The sequence below is a fragment of the Ixodes scapularis genome, unplaced genomic scaffold, assembly GCF_016920785.2.
Source record: "Ixodes scapularis isolate PalLabHiFi unplaced genomic scaffold, ASM1692078v2 PGA_scaffold1__304_contigs__length_218370807, whole genome shotgun sequence".
Classification (NCBI taxonomy): Eukaryota; Metazoa; Arthropoda; class Arachnida; order Ixodida; family Ixodidae; genus Ixodes; species Ixodes scapularis.
Genome location: NW_024609846.1, coordinates 213,490,616 through 213,515,267, shown reverse-complemented (window position 1 = coordinate 213,515,267; position 24,652 = coordinate 213,490,616). Strand labels below are relative to the sequence as shown.

General features: G+C 47.0%; 1 protein-coding gene across 1 annotated transcript; it reads right to left on the bottom strand.

Annotated features, from left to right (window-relative positions):
• Positions 1-8,553: 8,553 nt before the first annotated feature.
• Positions 8,554-10,512, bottom strand: LOC121835986 (the record flags this gene model as incomplete). Its single annotated transcript, XM_042290583.1, has 3 exons — positions 10,195-10,512; positions 9,977-10,118; positions 8,554-8,687 (listed from the first exon to the last, which is right to left on the bottom strand). Coding segments are annotated over exons 1-3 (594 nt in total), but the record flags the coding sequence as incomplete, so codon positions are not given.
• Between the last annotated feature and the right edge of the window lie 14,140 nt (positions 10,513-24,652).

The following is a 24,652-nucleotide window of genomic DNA, read 5'->3' as shown; positions in this document are numbered from 1 at the left end:
GCATCGAAATAGGCCGTCAGCATCTGTATGTTTGCGACCAGATTTGTATACGACTGTATAATTGTACTCCTGGAGTGCAAGAGTCCATCGAACAAGTCTTCCAGTGAGGTCTTTTAGGGAAGAGAGCCAACATAAGGCGTGGTGGTCGGTAACGATAGTGAAATGCCTACCATAAAGGTATGGCCGGAACTTGTTGACGGCCCAAACGACAGCCAGACATTCTTTTTCCGTTATGGTGTAATTTTTTTTCAGCGGCAGAGAGCATTTGACTTGCATAAGCTATGACGTATTCTTTTGTTTTGTGGTGGTCACGCTGCAATAGGACGACACCAAGGTCATAACCATTGGCATCGGTATGCAACTACGTATGTGCAAGCTCATTAAAGTGCCCCAGGATGGGATCGGACTGGGGAGTGGTTTTAAGAACATGAAATGAGTCACAAGATTCAGGGGACCAGATAAATGCTGTATTAGCTCGTAACAAACGAGTGAGTGCAGCAGCCAATTGTGCAGACTGTGGTACAAAACGACGAACATAAGAACAAAGACCTAGAAAACTGCGAAGTTGTTTTATGTTAATTTTGAACAGGAAATTCGCGTACTGCCTTGATCTTGTCAGAGTCGGGTCGGATGCCATCTTTATTTACAAGGTGGCCAAGGATCTTAATTTGTCGAGAGGCGAAGCGGCACTTTTTCGTGTTGAGTACTAGGTTAGCTTTCTTGAGGCAACCGAGCACATCGAAAAGTCGACGGAGATGGTCATCAAATGTACGAGAAAATATAATAATACCATCAAGGTAGCAAAGGCATATGTGCCATTTAAGACCGCGAAGGACGTTATCTATCATGCGCTCAAACGTTGTCGGAGCATTACAAAGGCCGAAAGGAATAACATTGAACTCGAAAAGACCGTCCGATGTAATAAAAGCTGTTTTTTCTTTGTCCTCTTCCTTCATTGGTATTTGCCAGTAGCCGGACTTTAAATCTAGTGATGAAAAATATTCAACTCCTTGTAACGTGTCTAATGTGTCATCAATCCGTGGTAAAGGGTATACGTCCTTGCGGGTGATCTTATTCAGTCTACGATAATCAACACAGAAACGTATGCTGCCATCCTTCTTTTTTACAAGGACTACTGGTGAGGACCAGGGGCTCAATGATTGGCGAATGATACCTTTACATAACATGTCTGATACCTCTTGGTCAATAATACGGCGTTCTGTAGGAGATACGCGATATGGACACTGGTGTACGATTTCTCCGCGGGGCGTATTAATCTCATGTGCCACTGACTTCGTGGAACCTGTAAAGGACGTATAAACATCAAAGCACGATGTGAAACGAGTGATTAAATGAATTAATTGATTTTTACGAGTGTCTGCAAGGTTCGGATCGATGGCGTTCAATAAGAGTTCGTTGGAGATAACTGGAAGCGCTGGAGGATCAAAATTACATGTGGATTCCAGTGACGCAAGTTCCAAAGAGGCATCAGGTTCGATATTTGCGACGTGTTACGTTACAGACAGGCAGCACTGTGCTCTCATGGGTAAGTGTAGAAATAGAGTCGGGTATAATAAACCCATGCGATAGTAAGAGGTTTGAAAAAGGAGTTACTAGAAAAGTGCCTGAAACGCTTGGTTCACTCGAGAAATTCATGACAAGAGATGCTAGCGGGGGAATAACTCGTAATTTTGTTTTAGGAATACTGGAGTTGGATTCGCAGCTATTTCAATCCCCCAAAACGACCCCTTTGCAGCTAATGACAGCTTCCGCAGAGTTAAGGAAATCCCAGCCGAGAATGAGATCGTGCGTACAAGATGATAAAACAACGTATTAAATGGTGTGGCACGCACCCTGTATGAAAACACGTGCCGTGCACTGGGCTGTTGGATGAATAATGTCTGTGGATGCTGCCCGCAGTGAACAACCATGGAGGGGTGTTCTTACTTTATGAAGACGGATGCAGATGTCCTCTCTAATCACAGAAGTAGCCGCCCCTGTGTCAACCAAGGCGTACAGAAGTAAGCCGTCGATGTATTCTTCAATAAAGTTAGATGGGTCGGGAGGAGGATGATGAAGACCTTTTTGTGACGCAGTTGCTCCTCCGACAAGTGCGGTGCCTAGTTTCCCGTGTCAGGCCTCGCGTCTCTCCTTGAGACCATGGGCGAGTAGGATCGAGGATAGTGAGACGGGGAGCGGCGGCGAGGAGCCTTTGGACGACGTGCGGGATAAGGGTCCGGTGGCGGGGATTGATCGCGCGGCTGACTCCTGAACTCTCGGTGGTTTCGGTCTCGGTTGTAGTAGTAGTAGTCGCGGGTTGCATGGTCTTGTTGTAGTCTCCGGCAAACTCGTGCAACGTGGCCGGTGAATCCACAGTAATAGCAGACTGGCCTCTGTCGATATCCCCAAGATGCGTTGTTAACATAAGTGGGGCGACTGCACCAAGAGGGTAAAGAGCCCCCAGTGAAGGCAGGGGAGATGGCAGCCAGAGCAGGAGTGTCCGAGGTTATTTGAGGAATTCCCGAACGAAGAGTTTCATCGGAAGAACAGACTCTGTCCGTGATGGGAAAGGGAGTCGCTGTTGGTAGAACTACGGATGCAAGCTCCTGTTGGATAATACGTCGCAACCCGGTGTCGTCGGTCTCAGGTGTGGGGTTGCTTGTAGTTGGTCGGAGAAAACGAGCAAGCTCATCTCGTACAATTTTTTGTATTATCTGCTTCAGAGAGTCAGTGGATATAGAATGCAGTGCAATTGATGAGCTGTCATGCAGAGCTCGGACTTGAAGGCGGGAAATCCGGGCCTCATCTAGCCGCTGACAGTGCGTACTGATGTCCTTCACTGTCGTCGGGTTTTGCACGAGAAGGACATTAAATGCCTCTTCAGAGATGGCCTCGGACATGTCTTTGTCATATTGGCGGCAAAGTGAAAGAACGTCTTTAATATAAGAAGTATACCTCTCGCCAGATGTCTGGATCCTGGTTGCCAATTTACGCTCAGCCATAGCTTTACGATTGGTGGGTTTTCCGAAAATTTCCGCCAGCTGATTTTTGAATTGGAGCCACGTTGCGATTTCATCTTCGTGGTTCGTGAAACATATTTTCGCCACATCGGAAAGATAAAAAATAGCGTTGCGCATCTTTGCTTGGTCGTTCCACTTGTTGTAAAGGCTCACCCGCTCATAGACGTCCAGCCAGTCCTCTACGTCGTCCTCGCGGAGTCCCGCGAAAGTTTTGGGATGTCGCAGCTGGCGGGGGGGCAGGACTGACGGCAGCTGCAGAGGCACCGGAGGAGGATTGGCCAGTGCTGGTCATCGTTGCTGGTCGCCTTCTGGGACGAAGCTCCAGAGTGATAGGAACGCCGGTACTGGGATGTGGCTACCCCGCACCTCCACCAATAATGTCAGGGAGACAGAGGCTTGGCGACTGGTTTCAATTATGTTTATATTCGAACTGACTCGCGCTGCCCCGAGCGGGCAGCGCGAGCTATCGACGATGGTGGTGATGGTGACGATAATGAGGGTGATGGCTGCACGGGGCGATAGATGGGTCACAATATATATATATATATATATATCTTTCTCAGATTGTTTAGCATGGTATGTGGCAAAATCGAAATACCTCAAGAAAGGAAGGGAAGGAGGAGGCCTCCCCTCCTCCTCCTCAGGAGCCGAGCTCTAATTCGGCATTACAGGGAGTTGTAAACGTCTCATTTTTAGGTTGAAACTATAATCAGTGACATGCTGACGGATTTTCATTGTGGTAGCAAGAATGCCGCCTGAGAAATATGCACCAGCAGGCATTATACTTTAGTTTACTACAAGTGCAAAAGAAGCTGAAGATATATAAGGTGCACATGTTGACTTGAGCAAAATGTTTGCACAAGCATGCATGCACAGCATAGCACACTTAAACTGTACTACCTAGTCTCTTATCTGCTATTCCTGATACAATTATACCTCCTTCTGCTTGAGCTATGTGAACATGTAACAGTCCACACGTCATATTAGCCTACAACGCACAATTGTTTCAGAAAAGGGCAAATTACTGCTGCCCTGAATTTTTCTATAGTTGGATATGTAAGTTAAAGTATACCTATATTTTTGTTCACCATAAAGCGGATGCCAGTGGGCACTACGAGCTATTAGGGTCAATTAAGTGCCGAGACTGTGCCATGTGACTTTCATCATGGGTGCAATGACGTGCAAGATGTGAGGTTGTGTAGCACTGAAATGGCTTACATGACACATAGCACCAGTTGTGATCGATCTGGGTGGAAAGACAGTAAAATAGGTAGTAGTAACGAGAGCGGTTAATGCGAGGCATTTGCCAGAAACACTTTCAAGTTTAAATTTATTAAACACACCCACCAGGAACTAGCCACTCCCTTTCTCCAAGGTCCTCATGAGCACAATACGTGTAGAGCCCTGGATGGTCAGCGTGCTTGTTAGCAACGTGGCTCTGCGCACTCTTCCACATGTCGAGAACCGCAGCACACCAGAAGAGGTGATTGCTGGCAGGCTGAATCCAAACCTCCAGCACGCTGCACCCAGCTCGCTTTGCCTGGGCAGCCAGCTTCTTCTTGGTGTCTGTAATGAATGTCGAATTGGAAGATTATTACATTTATAATATTTATTTCTTATTTATTTTCAAGGTTAAATGTGACCGGCTTTACGAATATTGCAAAGCAGCTGTTTGTTCTATGTTTATTGTAGAGAATGTTTCGGAAGATATACACCGCATTCATATAAAATGCAAATGCATAACATGTTTCCAGAGCTCGGCTGAGCAATACCCGAGAACTAGTTTGAGCTTTGATCAGTGCTCGGAATACGGGGATGCATGAACGCCCATAGCTTTGACTGCATACACTGTATAGCCACATAAAGGTGTTTGTATAATCTGAGTGGTCCTGATATCTGCTATTAATAAAGAATTAGCCACAAATCCCTGCTTGTATTTTCAGTACCTTCTGAGATGTGCCAGCCATCGAAATAATGTCGGATGGTAGGTTCCTCCGTGCGCATGTGCTTTGCGACTTGTACATGCCGGTCCGTTGTCATGGACACAACGCTGAGCCCGCGATCCTTCGCTTTCTCCAGACATTTGAGGAAAGCATGTTTCTCCATGGAGGTGCTGGACTTGACTTCTGCGCACTTTTGGAGAGGTGGCAAACTTCTTTATGTAACAAGGCCATACCGCCATAGTGCCTGTAGCTCGCCTCCCCGACTTGCACCTGCTCGAAATGTAGAATTTTGTTGAGTTGAGCAGCTTGCAGAGAGTAGGTCATGTATTTGGCGGAGAATCCGGGTGAGTCGCACCGCCCATTGCCAGCGAGGTCCACCTCCTAACCTTCCAGCTGAAGAAACAGCTCCTCTTGTTGTTCTCGCCAGATTTGGTTGAGACATAGGATTTTTTATGAGGTTGCACAAAGCACACAGCACAGCTTACAAGACAACCCCATTTGTCCACACTCTTATTGCTAGGACAAGGCCATCTCTCAAGACAAGTTGCCACAGAGACTGTAAATTCAAAATATGAAAATGTATAACGTGGTTTAATATCAGCACAGGCATAGTTGAAATTGAAGACTATTTATCGGTAGAGATCTACTCGCACATAGAGCGAATTACAAGAACTAGAGAGAATGGTAGTGGCATGTCTTGATAATGTGGTGACCGATTTGTTTGGTGGTACAGTGATGTCTCGTTAATATGGGAACCTCTGTTCCCCTAAAAAAGTTTCCATAATCTGAGTTATCCGCAATAACAAGACAAAATTGCATGTATTTACCCAGTTCATCCCCGAAAATGTTGTGTATATAGCGAGGCATTCATATTAACGGGGGAGTACAAATAACCCATAACTGTGCACAGCCTTGCTTTTTACCTTGTTAATTGCAGGAAGCAGGTAGCCTCTTTGATAGTTGTAGAAGGTCGGAAGCGTGAACACCTGAATCTTGATGTGCTCCAGTCTTCTGACCAGGCTGGTGGGGCTGGCGCCGGTGAAAAGTATGCCTGCCGACACCAGCAAGTTGCCGGCTGCCTTGCCGTTCATTACGGGCTGGCTTCTCCATAGGAGGCAGTGATCCTTGGCACAGAGCGTCTGCACCTTGAGCATTGTGCCAGACACGCGAGATACACTTTGGTATGGTGCGTAGCATGTCCGGCACACCTTGAAGAGCTTTTTGAGGCTGCTCTCAAACACAATGAATTTGCGGTCCTCCCGCGGTGAGACCTCTTAAGTGGTGTTGTCAAGTCTGGAACAAAATTAGTGCATTGGAATGACTGTCATGACAACTATTTTGCTTAGTCATTGGGGACTATAATTTAGAAAAATAGAGGGCAACAGTAAAAGTGAGAGCCACCCAGGTAGGTTGTTTGTCTTCTGTGTTTCAGTTTTTTTAGAGCGCAGCTCTTAGGGGCCCGTTCCCGGCTTGAGCAGCGTCGGCGTCGGAGTAACCAAGGTCACGCGGCCTCCCAAACTCATCCCAAGGTCACGTGACCCCCAAGGTCACCCCAATGTCACGTGACCCCCAGAGGTAACGTGACCCCTCCCCCAGGTCAGTGACACCCAAAGTCACGTGACCCCCCGAGGTCACGTGACCCCCCCACCCCCGAAGTCACGTGACACCCCCCCCGGGGTCACGTGACCACAGCCAGGGTCACGTGACCCCCCGCCGAGGTCACGTGACTTCCCGATGACGTCATCATCACTGATGACGTCACCGGCATCCGCATCGTCATCGTCATCATCACTGGTGACGTCATCAGTGACGTCACTGATGACCTCACTGGCATCAGCATCGTCATCGTCATCATCACTGATGACGTCATCAGTGACGTCACTGATGACTTCACCGGCATCCGCATCGTCATTATCGCTGATGACGTCATCGGAGTCCGCATCGTCATCGTCACTGATGACGTCATCAGCGACGTCACTGATGACATCATCGGCATCGTCACGTGACCCCTCCAGGTCACTTCACCCCCCCAGTACCCTTCCCTCCTCCTCCTCAAGAGCTGCGCTCTAATTCGGTGTTACTGGGAGTTGTAAACGGCTTTCACTTTTTTAACTGGAACTTGTCATTAAAGCCAGTCCACAAGATATACTTCCGGTACGTAGTCTCCCCAGAATCCATGCTGGGGAGACAGCATGAAGGGCAGTTTTTTCCTGCTCACACAAGTTCCTTTGGTTCTGGATTGAGTGCATTCGCTGGAGTAGCCAGAGACACAGAGAAGCATTGAGTGGCACTCAATTTTCATACTGGTCAACTGCCCTTGAGATTTTAGAGAAGCCCGTGCGTGCACAGATGGCTTGTCGGCAAGTAAAATGCTACCGCAAGAAACACTGAGGGGAACTCCGAAGGAAGATAAATTGAAGCAAGTGAGAGTTAGTGTGAGCCAAATATAGCTTTAATTGCTCTTCTTGACTGCCATCATTGGCAGAGTCACTTGGCATGCTCTCAAGATTTATCAAGACTGAAAAGAATGCTAATGACGTACCACTTGTATGCTGATCAATACAGCACATCCAGAAAGAGGTTTACCAGCCTTTCTAGACTATACAATGGTGTATCGTGAAACTAACCTATATGTAACTGGCATCAAGTCAATCTAATACCTTCTTGAAATTCCAGTTTACTCTCTTACCAATTTCATTTGAAAAATATATTAAATCAGGAAGTGGCAGTTGCTGGTGACCTTTTGCTTAAATAAAACGAAATTGGTAATCTACGCTTACTTCAAGAAAGGCCACAACTGACTGGTGGCTATAATTACGTTTCATGTTTTCGCTATATGGTCGGAAAAACCCGAAAATTAACTCCTCAGCCGATTTTATCCAATATTAGAGAATAACAGAAAAAAACCCAGCTTTCAGCAAGAAAATCTAGCCACAGCTGTATGTTGTGCTAGCTCAGAACAAAAACCCCACAAAACTGTCCAGAAGACTGCTTTTTCAGGAACCACTCCCATCATCTCCTTCCCTTCTCTGATTGGAACAGATTCAATTCAAAGTATTCAATCAAGCACACATTCCCTGGAACAGAATGAAAATTGTCACACTGAATACCCAGGAAAAAGACCGCCCTCTAAACCCCCCTCCCCCCCCCCCCCCCGAGTTAAGAAAAGGAAAAACAGAAACGAATATTTATTTATAAATAAGTGCACTTGTACACAGCAGGAGATGTAGATAATGCACAGGCGCAGGCGCCTATTTTTCAAAGGAAAAATATCATGAAGAAAATAATGTATTTTTTATAGTTACATGTGAACTTTTTCTGGAAAAGTTGACCTGAGTGAGCGACACATTCGCAGCGCATTATCTGGAAGTACACAAACCATGCAACGATTGCATAAAGTAGAAAGAATTACCCCACGAAAAGGTCTCGTTGAACGATGAGAAGAATCCCGAGCACTGCTCAACTTCATACTCCGAGTCTCAGGCATCAGATCCCAGGAGGCTGAAAGTGTGCTGTGGACCCTCGAAGACGAGTGGGATGGGAGAAGGCATTCGTTCAGCCAGAGGAAGAACTGAAGTAGGTGAAGGGGGAGGAGGGGGAGGAGGAGAAGACGGAGGAGGAGAAGGGTTTGCAGTGCAGACAGGGGCAGTACTGGGAGTGGTCCTGTCTTCAGTCTGGACATGCACGCATTTCCTTGCACAAGCAGTAAGGTTTGCCTGTGTATCTAGAAATAAGTAAACAATCAAGATTAAAAATCATGCATGCTCAAAATGATTGAACCATGGAATACTTAATGACAGAACCCTCTACTCCCAGAGTTCCCAGTCTGTCCGGGCATGTCAGCACAACTGGCGTGTCAGCACAACTTACAGCGTAAGTAAATCTATGTCACAATTAAACCAACTCATCCCCCACCAGAAATTTAACCAATAAGCTTTCGATCCCCAGCCCGATGGTTCACCTCTGGGACAGCAAGACGACTCGCGATGTGCACCGGCCTTGGCTCCTACTACAATTATCAGAAGACCCTGCTCAAAGTTCATGGCAATCTTTTAGACGGCGTGATAGCAACTATAGTCACTGACAGCCTAAGAAGGGATTCATTCTATCGCCTAATGTCACATTCTCACTTGGCTGCGGAGTAATAATAAGCTTTAATCTCTTCTAATCGCATTTAAACAATTGCGACTTCAATAATGTCTTGGATACATGCATTATAGGACTTAAGGGTTGTCGCCAACATTGTAGCTCTTGGCTGTTGATCAATTAAACTACAAATTAAACGACTAATGCTTTAGTCGCGATTTATGATTTTAACCCGTTAACTTTTAACAAAAAAGGTAAAAATCCAACGCTTTCAACACGCGGACGTGGACAAGCACACCTGTATGAAGGCAAACTTTAGAGGATATTTTGACCTAAACTAAACTGTAGGGGCGAGATACGTAACTCCAAACAAATAAAGGTCATGTGCGTCCTAGCCACTTTAGGAGTGTTTAGCGTAGCAGACTATTGTGAACAATCAAGGGAGTTTGCTATTGCCGGAGAATATCAACGAACCTTGTTGCCTCTGCGGCTGAAGTAATAAAATTTGTGACTGTGGGCGACTTTCGACTTTTTTCTGCTACACATCAAGGTTGATTTAAAATCCAAAATTGTATATTGCACCACTTATAACATATGCAGCAGTAGCAAAGGAAAAAAAAATTAATTTTGACTTTTTTAGAACCATATATGCATGGTAATAAAAAAGCCGATAAAGGGGTAGCAATTAATCGGGTTAAAATTTTTAATTGACTTTCTTCTAATCTAGGTCACATTCTCTAGATCTGAAAGTTGCGTATATTTTATAGTAATTTCTGTCATTTATGCAAATCGTTTCGGGGCACTCTATGTTCATCACTAAATAAACAGGCGGGTTTGGTTGTCTGAATTTACACTAGTGTATGGAATACGTGGCAGTCAGCTTGTAACGAGAAAGTCATTGCACCAAAGCAAATAGAAAACTCTTACACCGCGTTTGCACGTCGCCTCCGTCAGTCTGGCAGGAAGCCGTAACGACGTTTTTTGTTGTTTGTGCCCAGCCGTCCACCATTCGATGCGAAGTTGACGCTTCGACGACCACGTCTACATCGTCCGACCAGTCGGAGGTATCCTGTGATGACAAAATATATCAAACATTGTATTACAAACTGGAACATATTTCACTATTACACGTCACACAAGCTTACCTCAGACCTTCTTCGTTTTCTGGGCGGCGAGTTGAACCACAGATTCTGTGTTGGAACGGCGTCTGACTTGAGACGTGCGTGCTTGGTGTCTAGGCCGAGGCTTTGCCGCACTTGAATGTTCGTCTCGTAGTCACCCGGAAGGAAGTGGTTTGAACACAAGTGACCCACGCGGTCGCCGATGTCGTCCGGACCGTCGCGGCCAATGGCTCGAAGCCACAGGGCTCTTCGGTGTTGCTCGCCTGGCAGGTAATGTAACCTTACGTTGGGCGCACTAAGGTACGTCGTGCTGCAGTTTCTCACAAGACACACGGTCGGCATAGTGAGCACTGAAACGCGCACACGACGCGCACGAAAAACGAGGAGCGCAAACCACAATCTAAAGTGCTAAAGTTGCCGCGGGCAGTAGCATACGCAGCGCAGCCCGCCAGACGAGCAGCCGACAGACCCGGGCGTTGCCATGGCTACCAAGCGACGGAAGACTCGGATGCGTTTGAAACCGAAACTCAATCGCAATCACGTGATGCAGTATCGTGTAAATAATATAAAAGCGTCGTTAAATGATTATTTGTTTTTATCATTTTCAATTTGTTATGCGAACAATAAATCAAGTTTAATATCTCTTCCGCTTTATATATCACTTATGATGACGTTTTGTTGCCTCTGGTTCCCACACCGTGTCGTATGGTCGTTTCAGAATCGCCGAAACTTATGATTTTTTGTGATTTTTAAACGCGGTTTATAAATTCCAGACACAATATTTGGCCGCAAAACTTAGAAAACAACAGCTTTGGGCTTTAATGGATTTAAGAAAATTAAGATGAGGTCAATACATTTTTGTTTCATGACCCCTTTAAAGATTTAACGATCGTTCGAGAAACCTGTAGTAATTCCTCTAACATCTTTATATAAAAATAATTAACAAGCGGCGTTGGGAAGTACTCCATGTACATGGTATTTAAAGTACCACTGTTTAGAAAAATTGCACTTTACTCGAAGTAAATTCTCTGAACATGTACTTGAATTTCCGAGGAAAGTAAAACTCCCGACTTTAATGTACATTCTCCAAATTTGAAAACAAAAAATGGCGATATCGTCGTGTGAAAACGCGCTCTTTCGAGACGTCATCAGGTCATTTCTCTGAGTGAAGTAATGGCGGCTGTGAGACCGATGGAAATAACTTCCTTATAAGTTGATTGTGTCAAATAACTCGTCAGCGATAGTAAAACAACTTCTCCGCAGCGACTTGACCTTATGCAATATTTGCTGCCATTTCCGTGAAACACTGATGGGGCTCCGATTAGCCTAGGAGCAATGCATACTAGTTTAAAAAAAAACAATTCTGTATAGAGAATCAAAGGGCATCATGCAAGACTGTGTTAAAGTGCTTGTACTTTACTTTGAAATATTTTGTATTTATACACGTTACTTCAACTACATTGCACCTGGTGTACTTACTAGTTTACTTGAAGTATATAACCTCTCATTTACTTTTTACTTTATTTCAAGTACTTTTTTATGTACTTTATATAACACTGTAAACAAGCAAACACTGTCTAAAAAATCAAGCTCAGACAGTGCTAAATTTCAAAGTATAAATGAAACATTCGCAATACATCATTGACCAAACAAACAAGAAAGTATAAAACAATTAGGCACGCAGAAGCAGAACCAGTTTTAAAAGTGTTTCTGGGAAAAATAAAAACAAGCCGATTCATATTTGGCTAGCACAATTTCGCTAACGGATCAAAACCTCTGTATTGTCTTTTTATCATAAAAAACATGTAAAAGTAACTTCAAAAGTAATGCGCTACTTTTTCCCGGTAATTAGTAATTTTCTCAGTTACATTCCCCTATGTCAGTAATTTCTATTCTACTCACATTACTTTTGATGCCAAACTTGTACATGTCTGCCTAAAAGTGAAGCCTCAGCAGGATGCTGAGGCTTCACAAAAACCGACCTTAAGAAAGGCATGTCTAGACAAGCCTTCCTTAATGTTTGTCACGAAAAGGTGCCTGCTGGGTGCTCTCGAGTAATCGGAGGTAGAATTTGAGGCGCAGTCTTTTCTCAAAATGATCCTCACCACATTTGATGGTCCCGGGCTTGGGGTTTCAACAGATGACAGCCCTGGCACCTTGTTTCTCGAGTCAGCCTAAAACGCGGTCAAAAGCGTGATTAAAAAAAAACTAATTACCTAAGTGCGACTCACAGCTACCCCGCCAAATTCCCAAAATATAACCAAGAATACTAGAACGCACGAGAGAGGCAAGTCAATTTGTTCACGTCGTTCACGTTTTCTGTCCTGGATGGGTGTGCGGCGCACTCATGTGGTGAAAGCTGGCAACTAGCGATTGTGCAGGCACTATCAGCATACAGGAGCCTATGGTTTAGCTTCTGATAGCATACGCAACGGCAGACAAAGAGCGCTGCTACGTGTCGCTTTTTAGCGCTGGGTGTTTGCATATATAGGCCTCCTGTGTTGTCCTGGGCGCTCTGCGAAAATGGACTTGTCAGGATTGTTCTGGGCAGTACAAACCTGAACGTGACAAACTGCCACACAAGTAGAAGCGTACCTGCTCTGGTGTGGAATGCGATAACGTGGGAAGGAAAATACAAAGAAACAATAAAAATGCTCACGCCGTCGCAGCACAGGTCCATCCATGCTAAGACGCTAAAAGCATCAGCCAAAAACCGCCGCTTCACGTGTCCAAAGAAACAAAACAAAAAGCGCCGAGATGCTAGATGTTTTGACGTCATCACCTAGATTCAGGCCACCCTGGCAGTGGTGACATGAATCCGGCACTTTCGTTCGTCTTGCGCCGTTTAATCTAGCCGATTTCAGACGCCGAAACGTGTTTTCCCGTTATTCAGCACTACACAGAAAGAAAAAAAGACCAGCAAAGCCGCCATCAGTCGTGCGATGCCTAATCAAACGAGCTTGTACTGGTCAAAATGAGAACGCCACAGTTTGTTCAAAGCTTCAGCGCGGGAGTCCTATTGTCTCGTAGCGTTGGCTCTGCCGTGGCATCTGTACGCCATTGTGCAGGGATTCCAAGGCTTCCGACAAAGGGCAGGCTTTCGAAAGGGGTGTATTGATAAGCAAAGAGCGTGTTACTTTTACTTGGAGTAAAACGGATTATGGAACGGGGACCGAGCTGCCGCTGCCTGAAATTGCGATCGAAGTCGTCATTTATAAAATTGCGCAAAGCCCGTCGTGACCGCAAAATAAAATAAATATAAAAAAACGTGGATAAACTTGAACGAAACATCGAAGCAGTGAATACGTATGGAGCCCGCGCAACAAAAATCTGTCTCTTCATTTTTTTTATGAACTTTTATTAAACGTTTTCAAAACAATTGCCGCCATCTCAAGCCTATTACTGAGGATTAGCATGCCAGTATCATGCCTTCGCGCCATTGAGGATTTTAGTAGTCTGCGAAAATGTCGAATGCTTCGAAGAATGAATGGTGTCGACCTGTAGACAATATGCAACAATCGGTGATGAACAGATACTTTTTAACGAGGATATTCTAGAATACGGCAATTCCCACGTCTCCTTGATGTAAACACCGAGGATACGGTAAGACGAACCAAAATACTGCCTAACATGCATCGCTATCAGATGTAGTACAGTTTTCTCATTTTAATATAAACACCTCCACCCCCCCTCCCCCGCAAAAAAAAAACAATATTGCTTTTCATGTGCGTTGTTTATAATAGGGTCATTCCATGTGAAACGTCCCAGACGTCGCGCCCGACCCCTTCCAATTTTTAAAATAAAAATTCATGGCCTTTTGGCGGAATGTCCGTAGCCATGTCCTGAAATATTTTTGACGAAAAAATTTTCTGATGACGTGAGCGCGATTTTAACTTTTAAAACAGCGTGAAACTAGGCCTCACTCAATAATTGATGAAACATCTGGTTTTTAGTGAAACACTTAACAATATTTTTTCTTAAATTTGCACGGCTTTCGACTTATAATGTGGTTGGGCTTGTGAAGCTTTGTTTAATTTAAGTATTAAAAAAAATAAACAACTTTCGAAAATGTTAACATTTTTGTTATTTTATCGAAAAACATCTGATTACTCCAGGGAATTAATATAACTTTTCACCGGTTGCCCCCTGCAGGTATATAATCTATAAAAAAATGTCTAAATCCGCTGAATTAAATATTTCGCAGTAAACAAAAATCCTGAAGTTGCAAAAAAGTGCGTTTTGACGCATAAACAGCCGTTTATTTCACCCTGAGGTGGTCAGAGTAAAAATACAAAATACAGTGGGTTTGGAAGAACAATCGATAATCTTTTGATTATGAAAGTTTAATCAAAGTAATTTTTGTTTAAAGCGAGAAAACAATTTTTAAAGTTGAAGTCTCGCACCACAACCCGGCCTCGCTTCTTAACGCCTCTTCGCCGCACAGCACGCCACCGGCGACAATACCCGACACGATTAAGTCCAAAGAAAGAGCGGAGTTTTCTGCCGCTTCCCCTCGTCCGTCTCTCCGGCTGAAAGGGAAGAAACGGCGGGTGTCGTATACACGAACTCAACTCTGTGACGTCACGGCGCGGTGGTTGCGCGTCGGTCGCACTTCCGGTCTGGGGCTGTGGGCAGAAGTCCCCATGCCAGACGTGTATTCCTGCGTTGTTTTGAACGGAACCAGACAAAAACCTGCCTCCTCGTCAAAACGCCGTGACTGGGGCTGAACCAAAAGTGTTGAGAAAGGTTTGAAGGTCAGTTTTCATGTGCTCGGTTCGTCCGATATTCTGGATATGTGCCGTGAAAAGAGAAAAGCAGCCCAGGCAGCACACAGTGTTGGGCCAACATTGGATTTGATGGGGCAAAGAACGGCCCAACAATGGCCCAAATGAGCCATATGTTTCCCTATATTGGAATCACATTGGACGATGTAGGACTATCAAAACCAATGGTTTTCTAATATTGGTGATACGTTGGCATAGGCTGGTCAACATTGGACTGTCAAAGCCAATAGCTTTCCAATATTGGATATACGCCGGCATAACCTGACAATATTCGACTGTTAGAGCCAATGGTTTTTTATATTGAATATACGGTGGCTTAAGCTGGGTAATAATAATCTGTCAATCCAAAAGTTTCCCAATATTGGTGATGCCTTGGTATAGGCTGGTCAATATTGTACTGCCGTAGCCAATGGCTTATCGATATTTGTGTCGCCTAGACTATAGACCCGCTACCCTGTTTTTTTTTTGTTTTTTTTTTTGCATTGCAGAGGTAGGAAAGTGGAAAAGAGTCATATTCATGTGCTCGCTCCGGCGAGAATTTTTTTTAGCCAACTTCATGGGGCGTACGTCGCCGGTGCTTTATAACCACGATCACAAATACGCCCTTGGCTGCCTATAGGACTATTGCAGTTGTTTTTTTGTTTTTTGTTTTCTTGCCGGTTGCATTCCCTGCGCATTGCCTTACCTCGGCGTTGACAACTTAATTCCGTTTTTTTTTTAGATTTAATTACGTTTGTCTTTTCCGGTGTATTTTGTATGTGTACGTAGCGTTAAAGTCTTCTCCTTGTCAGTGCCCTTGAATTGTTTCCATTTCTTTCTGCATGCTCTATTTTTATATTTAATGTTTCTGTGCATATTTCGAAATTGTCGACGCAGGTGTCAACAAAGATAAAGCCGCCGCTTACGCCGCAAACGAAGTGACTTCTACTCTCAGTTCTACGACAGTCTATCGCGCTATAAAGTCGTATATTTGACTTGAATGAAGTCTCGAAAGGGCTGCTTCGACTGCCAGTGCACATCTCATCAGTGTAGGCAGAGCAACAACGTAGCAATCGCGACGCGAGAGCATACTGCGCCTCGATCTGGCCGGCCGCGCTCGCTCTGCGGAAATGTGAGCGTGGGACTCTCGAGCTCCGTTAGCTTACTGCAGTTGCAAGGCGCTGCTTTGTTGTTGCGAATCCTTTGCCCTTCGAACGGTCGCGAAGCCGTTGCGTCCGGAGTACTTTACGCAGCATCTTTCAGAAACCGTTCGCCCAGCACCAAAACCTTCTGTCTGCGAGCATCGGCGATTAATCGTGTGTTAAAAGTGCTGCTCTCGCGAGTTAAAAGTGCTGTCCGGGGTGTCCTTTATGTGTAACTCTTTCATAAAAAAATGTGAAGTTTAAAAACGCGAACCTAACAGTGCACAAATAATTTAAAATTATTGGTAAATATATATATATATATTTATGGGTGTACATCGTGCGCAAAAAATAGTCGCGCTTAGTTGTCCATTCTGAATTATAATGTGGGTTATACGACGTAAAATATACTGTCTTCAAACTTGCCCCGTTTAGAACCACGTTTGGCCAGGACAGCTTCTTTATGAGTTCAAATGCTGACCTTCAAAGAGCTGTCCGGTTAAATCGGTATTGACAGCAGGGTAGACGCTACGCGTGTTTAAGGCCAATCGTGTCTCCGGTTAGGGTCACGTGACTACAGTGTCGAAGCTGGTGATAAGGCAGAGCACGGAACCTGCCTAAAGCCCAAGGTCGCGCACAACATCCACTGCACTATCAACCTTGGGTCGAAGTTACAAATCCCCTCGTGTTCTTTGTTGAGATGCCCCTGAAGATTAGCATTTGTAGGCGCACCCCCGTTCTGGCCTGCGTCCTTTCTACTCCTTTTCTCTTTTTCTCTCTCTCCCTAAGCTAAAGACGTGTATTCCTGAGGCGCGTGCTCACCGAACCAGCCCACCCTTTCACGCCGCTTTGTGCTAAGTCTGCAGCGGTTCATTGCAAAAGAAAAAAGACGAAACGAAAAAGATATTTTGAGATTTTTTTATGAAACATCACGTGTTGATGAAACGATCTGTCCATAAAATGTCGTTCGATGAACTGATTGCACCTCCAATGAGAGGCGACTACCGGTAGAAGTTCGGGGAAAAAATTCTGCCAGCTGCCGGGAGACTCGACACTACCCAAGAATTACCCCGGTTGTTGTTTCCTTTTCTATCTCCTCAGTTGTGTTACAGTTTAGTAGGACCTCTTCACATATTAAAAATTGCTGAGTTTGCACTTGTCTACAAAATGAGCTGCGCATATTAAACGTTTAGGAGATTTCAAAACAATCCCTTGTGTCTGTGTATACTTCCTTTTTGCAAACAACTTGGCGAGTGCACTTGCAAAGAGCTGGGCGAGTGCAACGATGGCTGAAAATCAGCATGACGGCCAACATTAGATCAGGTCGCGCTTCCAGGGCTGTCCAATATTACACCCGTCTTTGCCAATGTGGGACCACCATTGGCTGGAACCATGGTTTAGCAATGGCCCAACATTGGCACCAATGATGGGGCCCACATTTTCTGGAACGATGGCTGAACAGTGGTCCAACATTGGCACCAATGACTGGGCCAACGTTGGATAGGGTAGCGCTTCCAATATTGTCCAATATTAAGGCCGGTCTTTGCCAATGTTAGGCTGATGTCAGACCAACATTGGTGTGCTGCTTGGGAGACGCCGTCAGACAACGACTGCTTGGGCGGGAAGCGCTTTGGCTTGAATTCACGGATACTTGTGGTAATCAGATTTATTTCTTTGTTCTAACATGAACGACAAAAAACCGTCAAGTTGTGCTGACCACCTGCGGACTACGTTTAGTGCGTCTTTAAGTTAAAACGGCCGCCTGATCGTTCGAACTGTCGTCTGTTCTTTCAAAAGTTTCTGCTTGTCGTCTGCTCTCTGAGACTCGCCGGCCCGTAGAACAAATGTTTGCCCGGAGTTTGCAATAAGAAGTAAGTGCAGTCCTCAAAAGACTTAAATTTGAAGGTTGGTAAGCAGGCTCGATGTAAACAGTAGATACAAAAAGATGTTCATCATTGTTACCAGTGACCATCACCGACTTGTTATCCCTAATTCACTTGGTCCGATTCTGCTTGCGATTTTCAGTATCGACGTCGACTATCTCAGCTACGGTTCACGCTTTTGCAGCCCGAGCGGCGTCGCGACTGAAAATTGCGAGCGAAATCACATCATGCGAATCAGGCTTTAGCGTACATACTGCGGCGTCCACGCGGAATAAATCGCCACATGTCACATTATTCACGCGAAGTTTTGCGGTGTAACGAGCCTCGGTAATTTCGCTGACGCCACTCAAGTAGTCAGACATCGCCAGGAAGACGTAGAATCAACAATTCGAACGCGAAAAAGGCCAGGGGTACTCACACCGGCGCCGACAACATCGCATTCCAATGGTTTGTTTTTGGGCGACGGCGAGCTTCTTGCCCATACCCCCATCGCGCATGCGCGGCGCCGGTGGCGTCCACTAGGGGCGCTCCGGGTTGTTTGTAAACATGATTTGGTGTATAATAATCGGAGGTGACGCCAGCGCGTACTAATAGCAGGCCCGTTGCGCCCTTTGTACCCAAGGGCGGCTCGAAACCCGATGCCTAAACGACGGGCGGCATGAGGTGACCAGGACTTCTCCATGCCATGCCAATGGTCCCACGGCCACCTCTGATTCCTAGAATAATATTGATGACTCTTCGCCGTAACGTTTGTAATGCCTCTCTACCATTTTTTTTTGACGAAAAAGAAATTTTATGGGGTGATGGCGGTTCGAACTTGTAAAAGGGGAATGGAACTAGGGAGTCATTCAATAATTGATGAAAAGTAAAAATGGTTTGCCCAGGTGGAAGCCCACTTCAGCACCCTGGGTTTACAGCACAAACGACGAAGTTACACCACGTCATCGCTGCACTGTCACCAACTGAGGCAACTCAACTGAAGTCCGGGACCTCATCCTGACTCCTCCCGATGACAACCCGTTCGACAAACTGAAGCTCGAACTCATACGACGCACTTCGGCTTCAAAACAGAAACGTCTCCAACAACTCCTGACGGCTGAAGATCTTGGAGACAGGAAACCATCCCAGATGCTTCGCCGCATGACTCAACTGCTCGGAGAAAAGGCGAGCAACGTGGACGACTCCATACTGCGCCAGCTTTTCCTGCAGCGCCTCCTCGCCAACGTATGCATGGTTTTAGCGGCGGCTGGCAACATTCCACTCCATGACCTCGCAGCTCTCGCGGACAAGGTGCTCGAGGTGGCGTCGCCCACAGTCTCCAACATCCAGGCTCCTCTTCAGGCACAACAGGCGACTGTGAGTGCAACCTTTGCTTCCCCGTCTAGCTCCGAATTCTGCACGCTCCAATCGGAAATCCGGAAACTGACAAAGGCCATTGCTGCGCTCCAATCCGAACGTGGTAGATCTCCGCAACGCCATTCAGGCTACCGCAGCCAGTCTCGCTCCCGGTCAACTTCCACCAACATCTGCTGGTATCATTCCACATTCGGGGACCAAGCAAAAAGGTGCAGACCACCTTGCACAGCGGGAGCGGGAAACGGGATGCCCCAGCACTGAAGTCGGCGAGCAGTGCGCAAGAAACGGGGTGCCGGCTTTTCTTCGTCAGAGACAAGTCAACAGGCCTCCAGCTACTGGTCGACACCGGAGCCGAGGTAAGCATCCCTCCTGCATCCCCCAGCGAACGTCGGCAAACACGGTGCGCACTCTTACAAGCAGTGAACGGCACATCCATCCCTGTTTTTGGAGAGCGGTCTCTGACCTTCGACCTTGGACTTCGACGTACCTTTCGTTGGATTTTCTTGGTCGCTGGGACTCAACACGCCATCCTCGGCGCCGATTTTCTCCGGAACTTTAGATTACTGGTGGATGTTCGCCGCAAGCGCCTCCTAGACGCAACGAGGTATATCTCCGTTTCGGGAATAGCGTCCAGAACGTCATCAGTCTGCCTCACCCAGATTCCAGAGAACGGTACCTGCCGCTTTTCTAACACCCTCAAGAAGTTCCCCGACCTCACCCGTCCCTGCAACACCGAAGTTCCCATGCGACACCACGTCACGAACCATATCGAAACAGCAGGACCTCCCGTGCACGCAAAACCACGGCGACTCCCCGCCCCCCCCCCCCCCCCCCCCCCGACAAACTGCGGATCGCTCGTCAACGGTTGGAGCATATGCTTGACCTCGGAATCATCCGCCCGTCCGAGAGTCCATGGTCATCACCGTTGCACATGGTCCCAAGAGTAGCACCTGGAGACTGGCGGATATGTGGGGACTATCGGGGTCTCAACCGGATCACGACAGCCAACCGCTATCCAGTGCCTCACATTCACGATTTCACAGCGACTCTGGACGGCACCACTATCTTTTACAAAATTGATCTGGTCTGGACCTACTACCAAATCCCAGTTGAACCGGCCGACATCGAAAAGACCACGGTCACAACACCATTCGGTCTCTTTGAATTCGTCAGAATGCCATTCGGACTCAAAAATGCTGCACAAACTTTTCAGCGTTTAGTCGACCAGGTGCTGCGAGGTTTGCTGTTTTGCTACGCCTACATCGACGACATCCTCGTTGCAAGCGGCTCCGCCGAAGATCACGCACAACATCTGCGTACGCTCTTCGCCCGCCTGGCGGACTACAGCATCGTCATCAATGTCAGCAAGTGTGTGTTCGGCAAAAATCAACTAGAGTTCCTCGGGCACAAAGTCGACGCATCGGGTATTTGCCCTCTTGACAGCAAAGTACAGGCAATCCAAGAATTCCCCCAGCCCGTCAACAAATAACAACTACGTGAGTTTTTGGGAATGCTTAATTTCTACCGCCGCTTTTTACCTAACTGCGCCGAAAAACTTCAACCACTCACCGACTTGTTGAAATAAAAGCACAACCCAACGACTAAACTTCAGTGGGACGACCCTTCCCGCCAGGCATTTCACCGCGCCACAGAGCTCCTCGTTGAGTGCACAATGCTGGCACACCCAAGAGAAAACGCATTGCTTGCCCTGGTGACGGACGCCTCCGCCACCGCGGTGGGTGCGGTGTTGCAGCAGGTGGTTGACGGGTACCCTCAGCCGTTGTCGTTCTTCTCACGCAAGCTCTCACCAACCGAGCAATGTTACAGAGCCTTCGGCCGTGAACTGCTGGCAGTGTACTTGGCTGTAAGGCATTATCGCCATTTTGTGGAAGGTCGCAACTTCGTCATAATGACCGACCACAAACCACTTGTGCACGCCTTCCGCAACTTACGGCCAGATGGTGAAACTCATTCCCAACGGGAACTGCGTCAGATGTCCTGCGTTGCGGAGTCTACATCCGACATCCGCCACATCCAAGGTCGCGACAACGTCGTTGCTGACGCGCTCTCCAGGGCAAACCTTTGCCATCTAGAATCCTCCGCCGTGGTCGACTTCAAGGAGATGGCGAGCGCTCAGCAGACGGACAGCGAGCTGCAGAACCTGTGTAACGCACCAGGTGGATTCGAGTTCCGGATGGTCGCACTACCGATGTGCGACACGGAGCTCCTGTGCGACATCTCCACCGGAACGCCTCGACCTCAGGTACCCGAACTTTATCGACGCAAGGTGTTCGACACCCTTCACAAGCTCTCCCATCCGGGAATCAAGGCAACTCAGCGCCTGCTGGCCACAAAATTCGTCTGGCCCTCCATCAACCGGGATGTCCGGCAGTGGACAAAGGCCTGCCTGCAGTGACAACGCTCCAAGGTTCACCGGCACACAGTCACGCCTTTAGCAAACTTCCCGCTGCCGGACAACCGATTCGAGCATGTGCACCTAGATATCGTAGGACCTCTTCCACCATCTGAAGGTTACACGTATCTCCTCACTATGGTCGATCGATTTACACGCTGGCGAGAAGCGGTCCCAATCACAGATGCCACAGCGCCAATCGTCGCTCACTGTTTCTTCTCTACATGGATCTCCCGCTTCGGAGTGCCGTCCCGGGTAACAACTGACCGGGGTCGCCAGTTTGAGTCAAATCTATTCCGGGAACTGACGCAACTCCTTGGGACGACGCACCTGCACACCACAACCTACCACCCTTCAGCCAACGATCTCGTCGAGCGACTCCATCACCACTTGAAGTCCGCCCTCACGGCCCACGGTGACAACATCCACTAGACAGAGACGCTACCCCTAGTTCTCCTTGGAATCCGCTCAGCATATAAGTCCGACCTCGGGCGCACTAGCGCGGAACTGGTGTACGGAACATCTCTCAGGCTACCTGGGCATTTTTTCGAGCACGTGCAAGACCGACTGCCAGATCCAACAAACTACGTCGACCGGCTGCGTGCAGTGATGGACAGCCTTCGGCCAACGGCCACTAGGACATCAAAGAGCAACCGCCCTCACGTTAACGAGAACCTGACACATTCTACGCACGTTTTTTTAGGCGCGGTCCCATAAAGCGCCCTCTTCAAGCCCCCTACGACGGTCCTTTCCGCGTGTTAAAACGCGAACCAAAACACTTTACACTATAAATTAGAGGCCGAGAGGAGGTGACTTGTTTGGACCCTCTCAAGCCCGCCCACATCGAGACATCATCCCCCAGGCCCACAACGACGGAACCCGCCACAGACGTCGAAGGAGACAATCACAGCAAAACACCCTCGCCTTCCCCGCCCCTCGCTCCCAGAAAGGCAGGTGCTCCGGACCCCCGGGGCAAGCAGGGCTCACCGGCGGCTGCACGGAATCCCCATCCGGGACATACGACACGTTACGGCCGCAAAGTTCGCTGGCCTGGTCGGCTCGTTTTCAACGAAACACAGCGTTCGCCTGCTCACTGGGGAGAGAGTGCTGTGGCGGCCCGTAGCCCGTCTAGACATGCTCCAGACAGCGGACGGTCCTGCGACGAAAACCGCGCAAGCGGACGGCGGGCGTAGGGGTGAAACCCGGCACCGCGCATTCCGGAAGGGGGAGAGCTTGGTGGCCGAGCGTCGGGGGCCGTCGGCTGAAGAGCCAGACGGCTTAATGGGTTCTCCCTCGCCTACGTGAAGACAGCTCAGCGAGGAGAGTCTTCGTCTGGGGCTCGAGAAGAAAACACGTCTATTGGTCCGTCTGTTAGCTTTGATTAAACTTATGTAGTCCTCGTTAAAACAGTTATCTTGTTTTCTTTACCTATACTGAAGTTCCTTCGCGACTACACGGCTTTGAAACGGCAAATTCTCGTCTCGCTGAATAGTTCCGCCTTTCACCGCAGTATCCGTGACAGCTAGATTTTGTGGCGATATTATCTCGTTTCTCTTTTAGTGGAGGTCCACGTCAGCTGATGCTGACGTGGACTTCTATTCGTCTGGGGCACACCGCACCTGTCCAGTGCAGGAAACTCTGTCCACATTAAAACACGAAAGTCTGGCGGGGAGAAAAGGAAGCTCCAGTCTCCCCTCTAGCCTTCCGTGTACAACGAACCGCACTGCACCGGTTCGATGCGGGCCTAGACGAATTGGCCATAATGGCCAATTGGGATTTGGATTCGGATTTGTACCTGAGCCGCCCTCGGGTAAAAAGGGCACAACGGGCCTGCTATTGCTACGCGCTGGCGGCACCTCCGTTTATTACACGATACCCGCCGTTTCTTCCCTTGCAGCTGGAAATACGGGCGAGGGGAAGCGGAAGAAAACTCCGTTCTTTCTTTGAACTTAATCGTGTAAGGTATGGTCGCAGGTGGCGTGCTGTGCGACGAAGAGGCGTTAAGAAGCAACGCAGGATTGTGGTGCGAGAGATCCGAATTAAAAAGTTTTTTCATGGTTTAAACAAAAATTACTTTGATTAAACTTTCAGAATCAAAAGATTATCAATTGTTCTTCCAAACCCACCATATTTTGTATTTTTCCTTGGAACACCTCAGGGTGAAATAAACGGCTGTTTGTGCGTCAAAACGCACTTTTCTGCAAATTCAGGATTTTTGTTTACTGCGAGATATTTAATTGAGCGGTTTTAAACATTTCTTTATAGATTATATACCTGCAGGGGCAGCTGGTAAAAGTTATATAAAGTCCCGGGAGCTATTAGATATTTTTTGATAAAATAACAAAAATGTTAAAATTTTGAAAAATGTTTAAAGTTTTTTTTTAAATATTTAAATTAAACAAAATTTCACAAGCCCAACCATTTTGCAAGTCAAAAGCCGTGCAAATTAAAAAAAAAATATTCTTCGGTGTTGCACTAAGAAGTTGATTTTTCATCAATTATTGAGTGATGCGTAGTTTCACGCTGTTTTTAAAAGTTCAAACCGCGCTGGCATCATCAGAGAATTGTTTTCGTGAAACATATTTCAGGACATGGCTACGGACATTGCGGCAAAAGGCCATGAATTTTTTTTTTTTAGAAATCGGAAAGGGGTCGAGCGCAACGTGGGACGTTTGACATGGAATGACTTTAATAACGAGATAAAAATGCATGGATTCACGCAGTTCGTTCTCGACAATCTTGTCTAAATAGAGAGTTATTCATATTAACGGTGTCCGTATTAACGACACATGACTTTAGAGTTACCAAACACGGAAATTTACGCTTATCTTTTTTTCTGGACTCGTTGCGCTGTCGCTGCCTGTGGGGAAGCACAGAAAGTAGAAAAAAAAAGAAAGCTCCCTTGGCAAACGTGGGTTGCGCCTC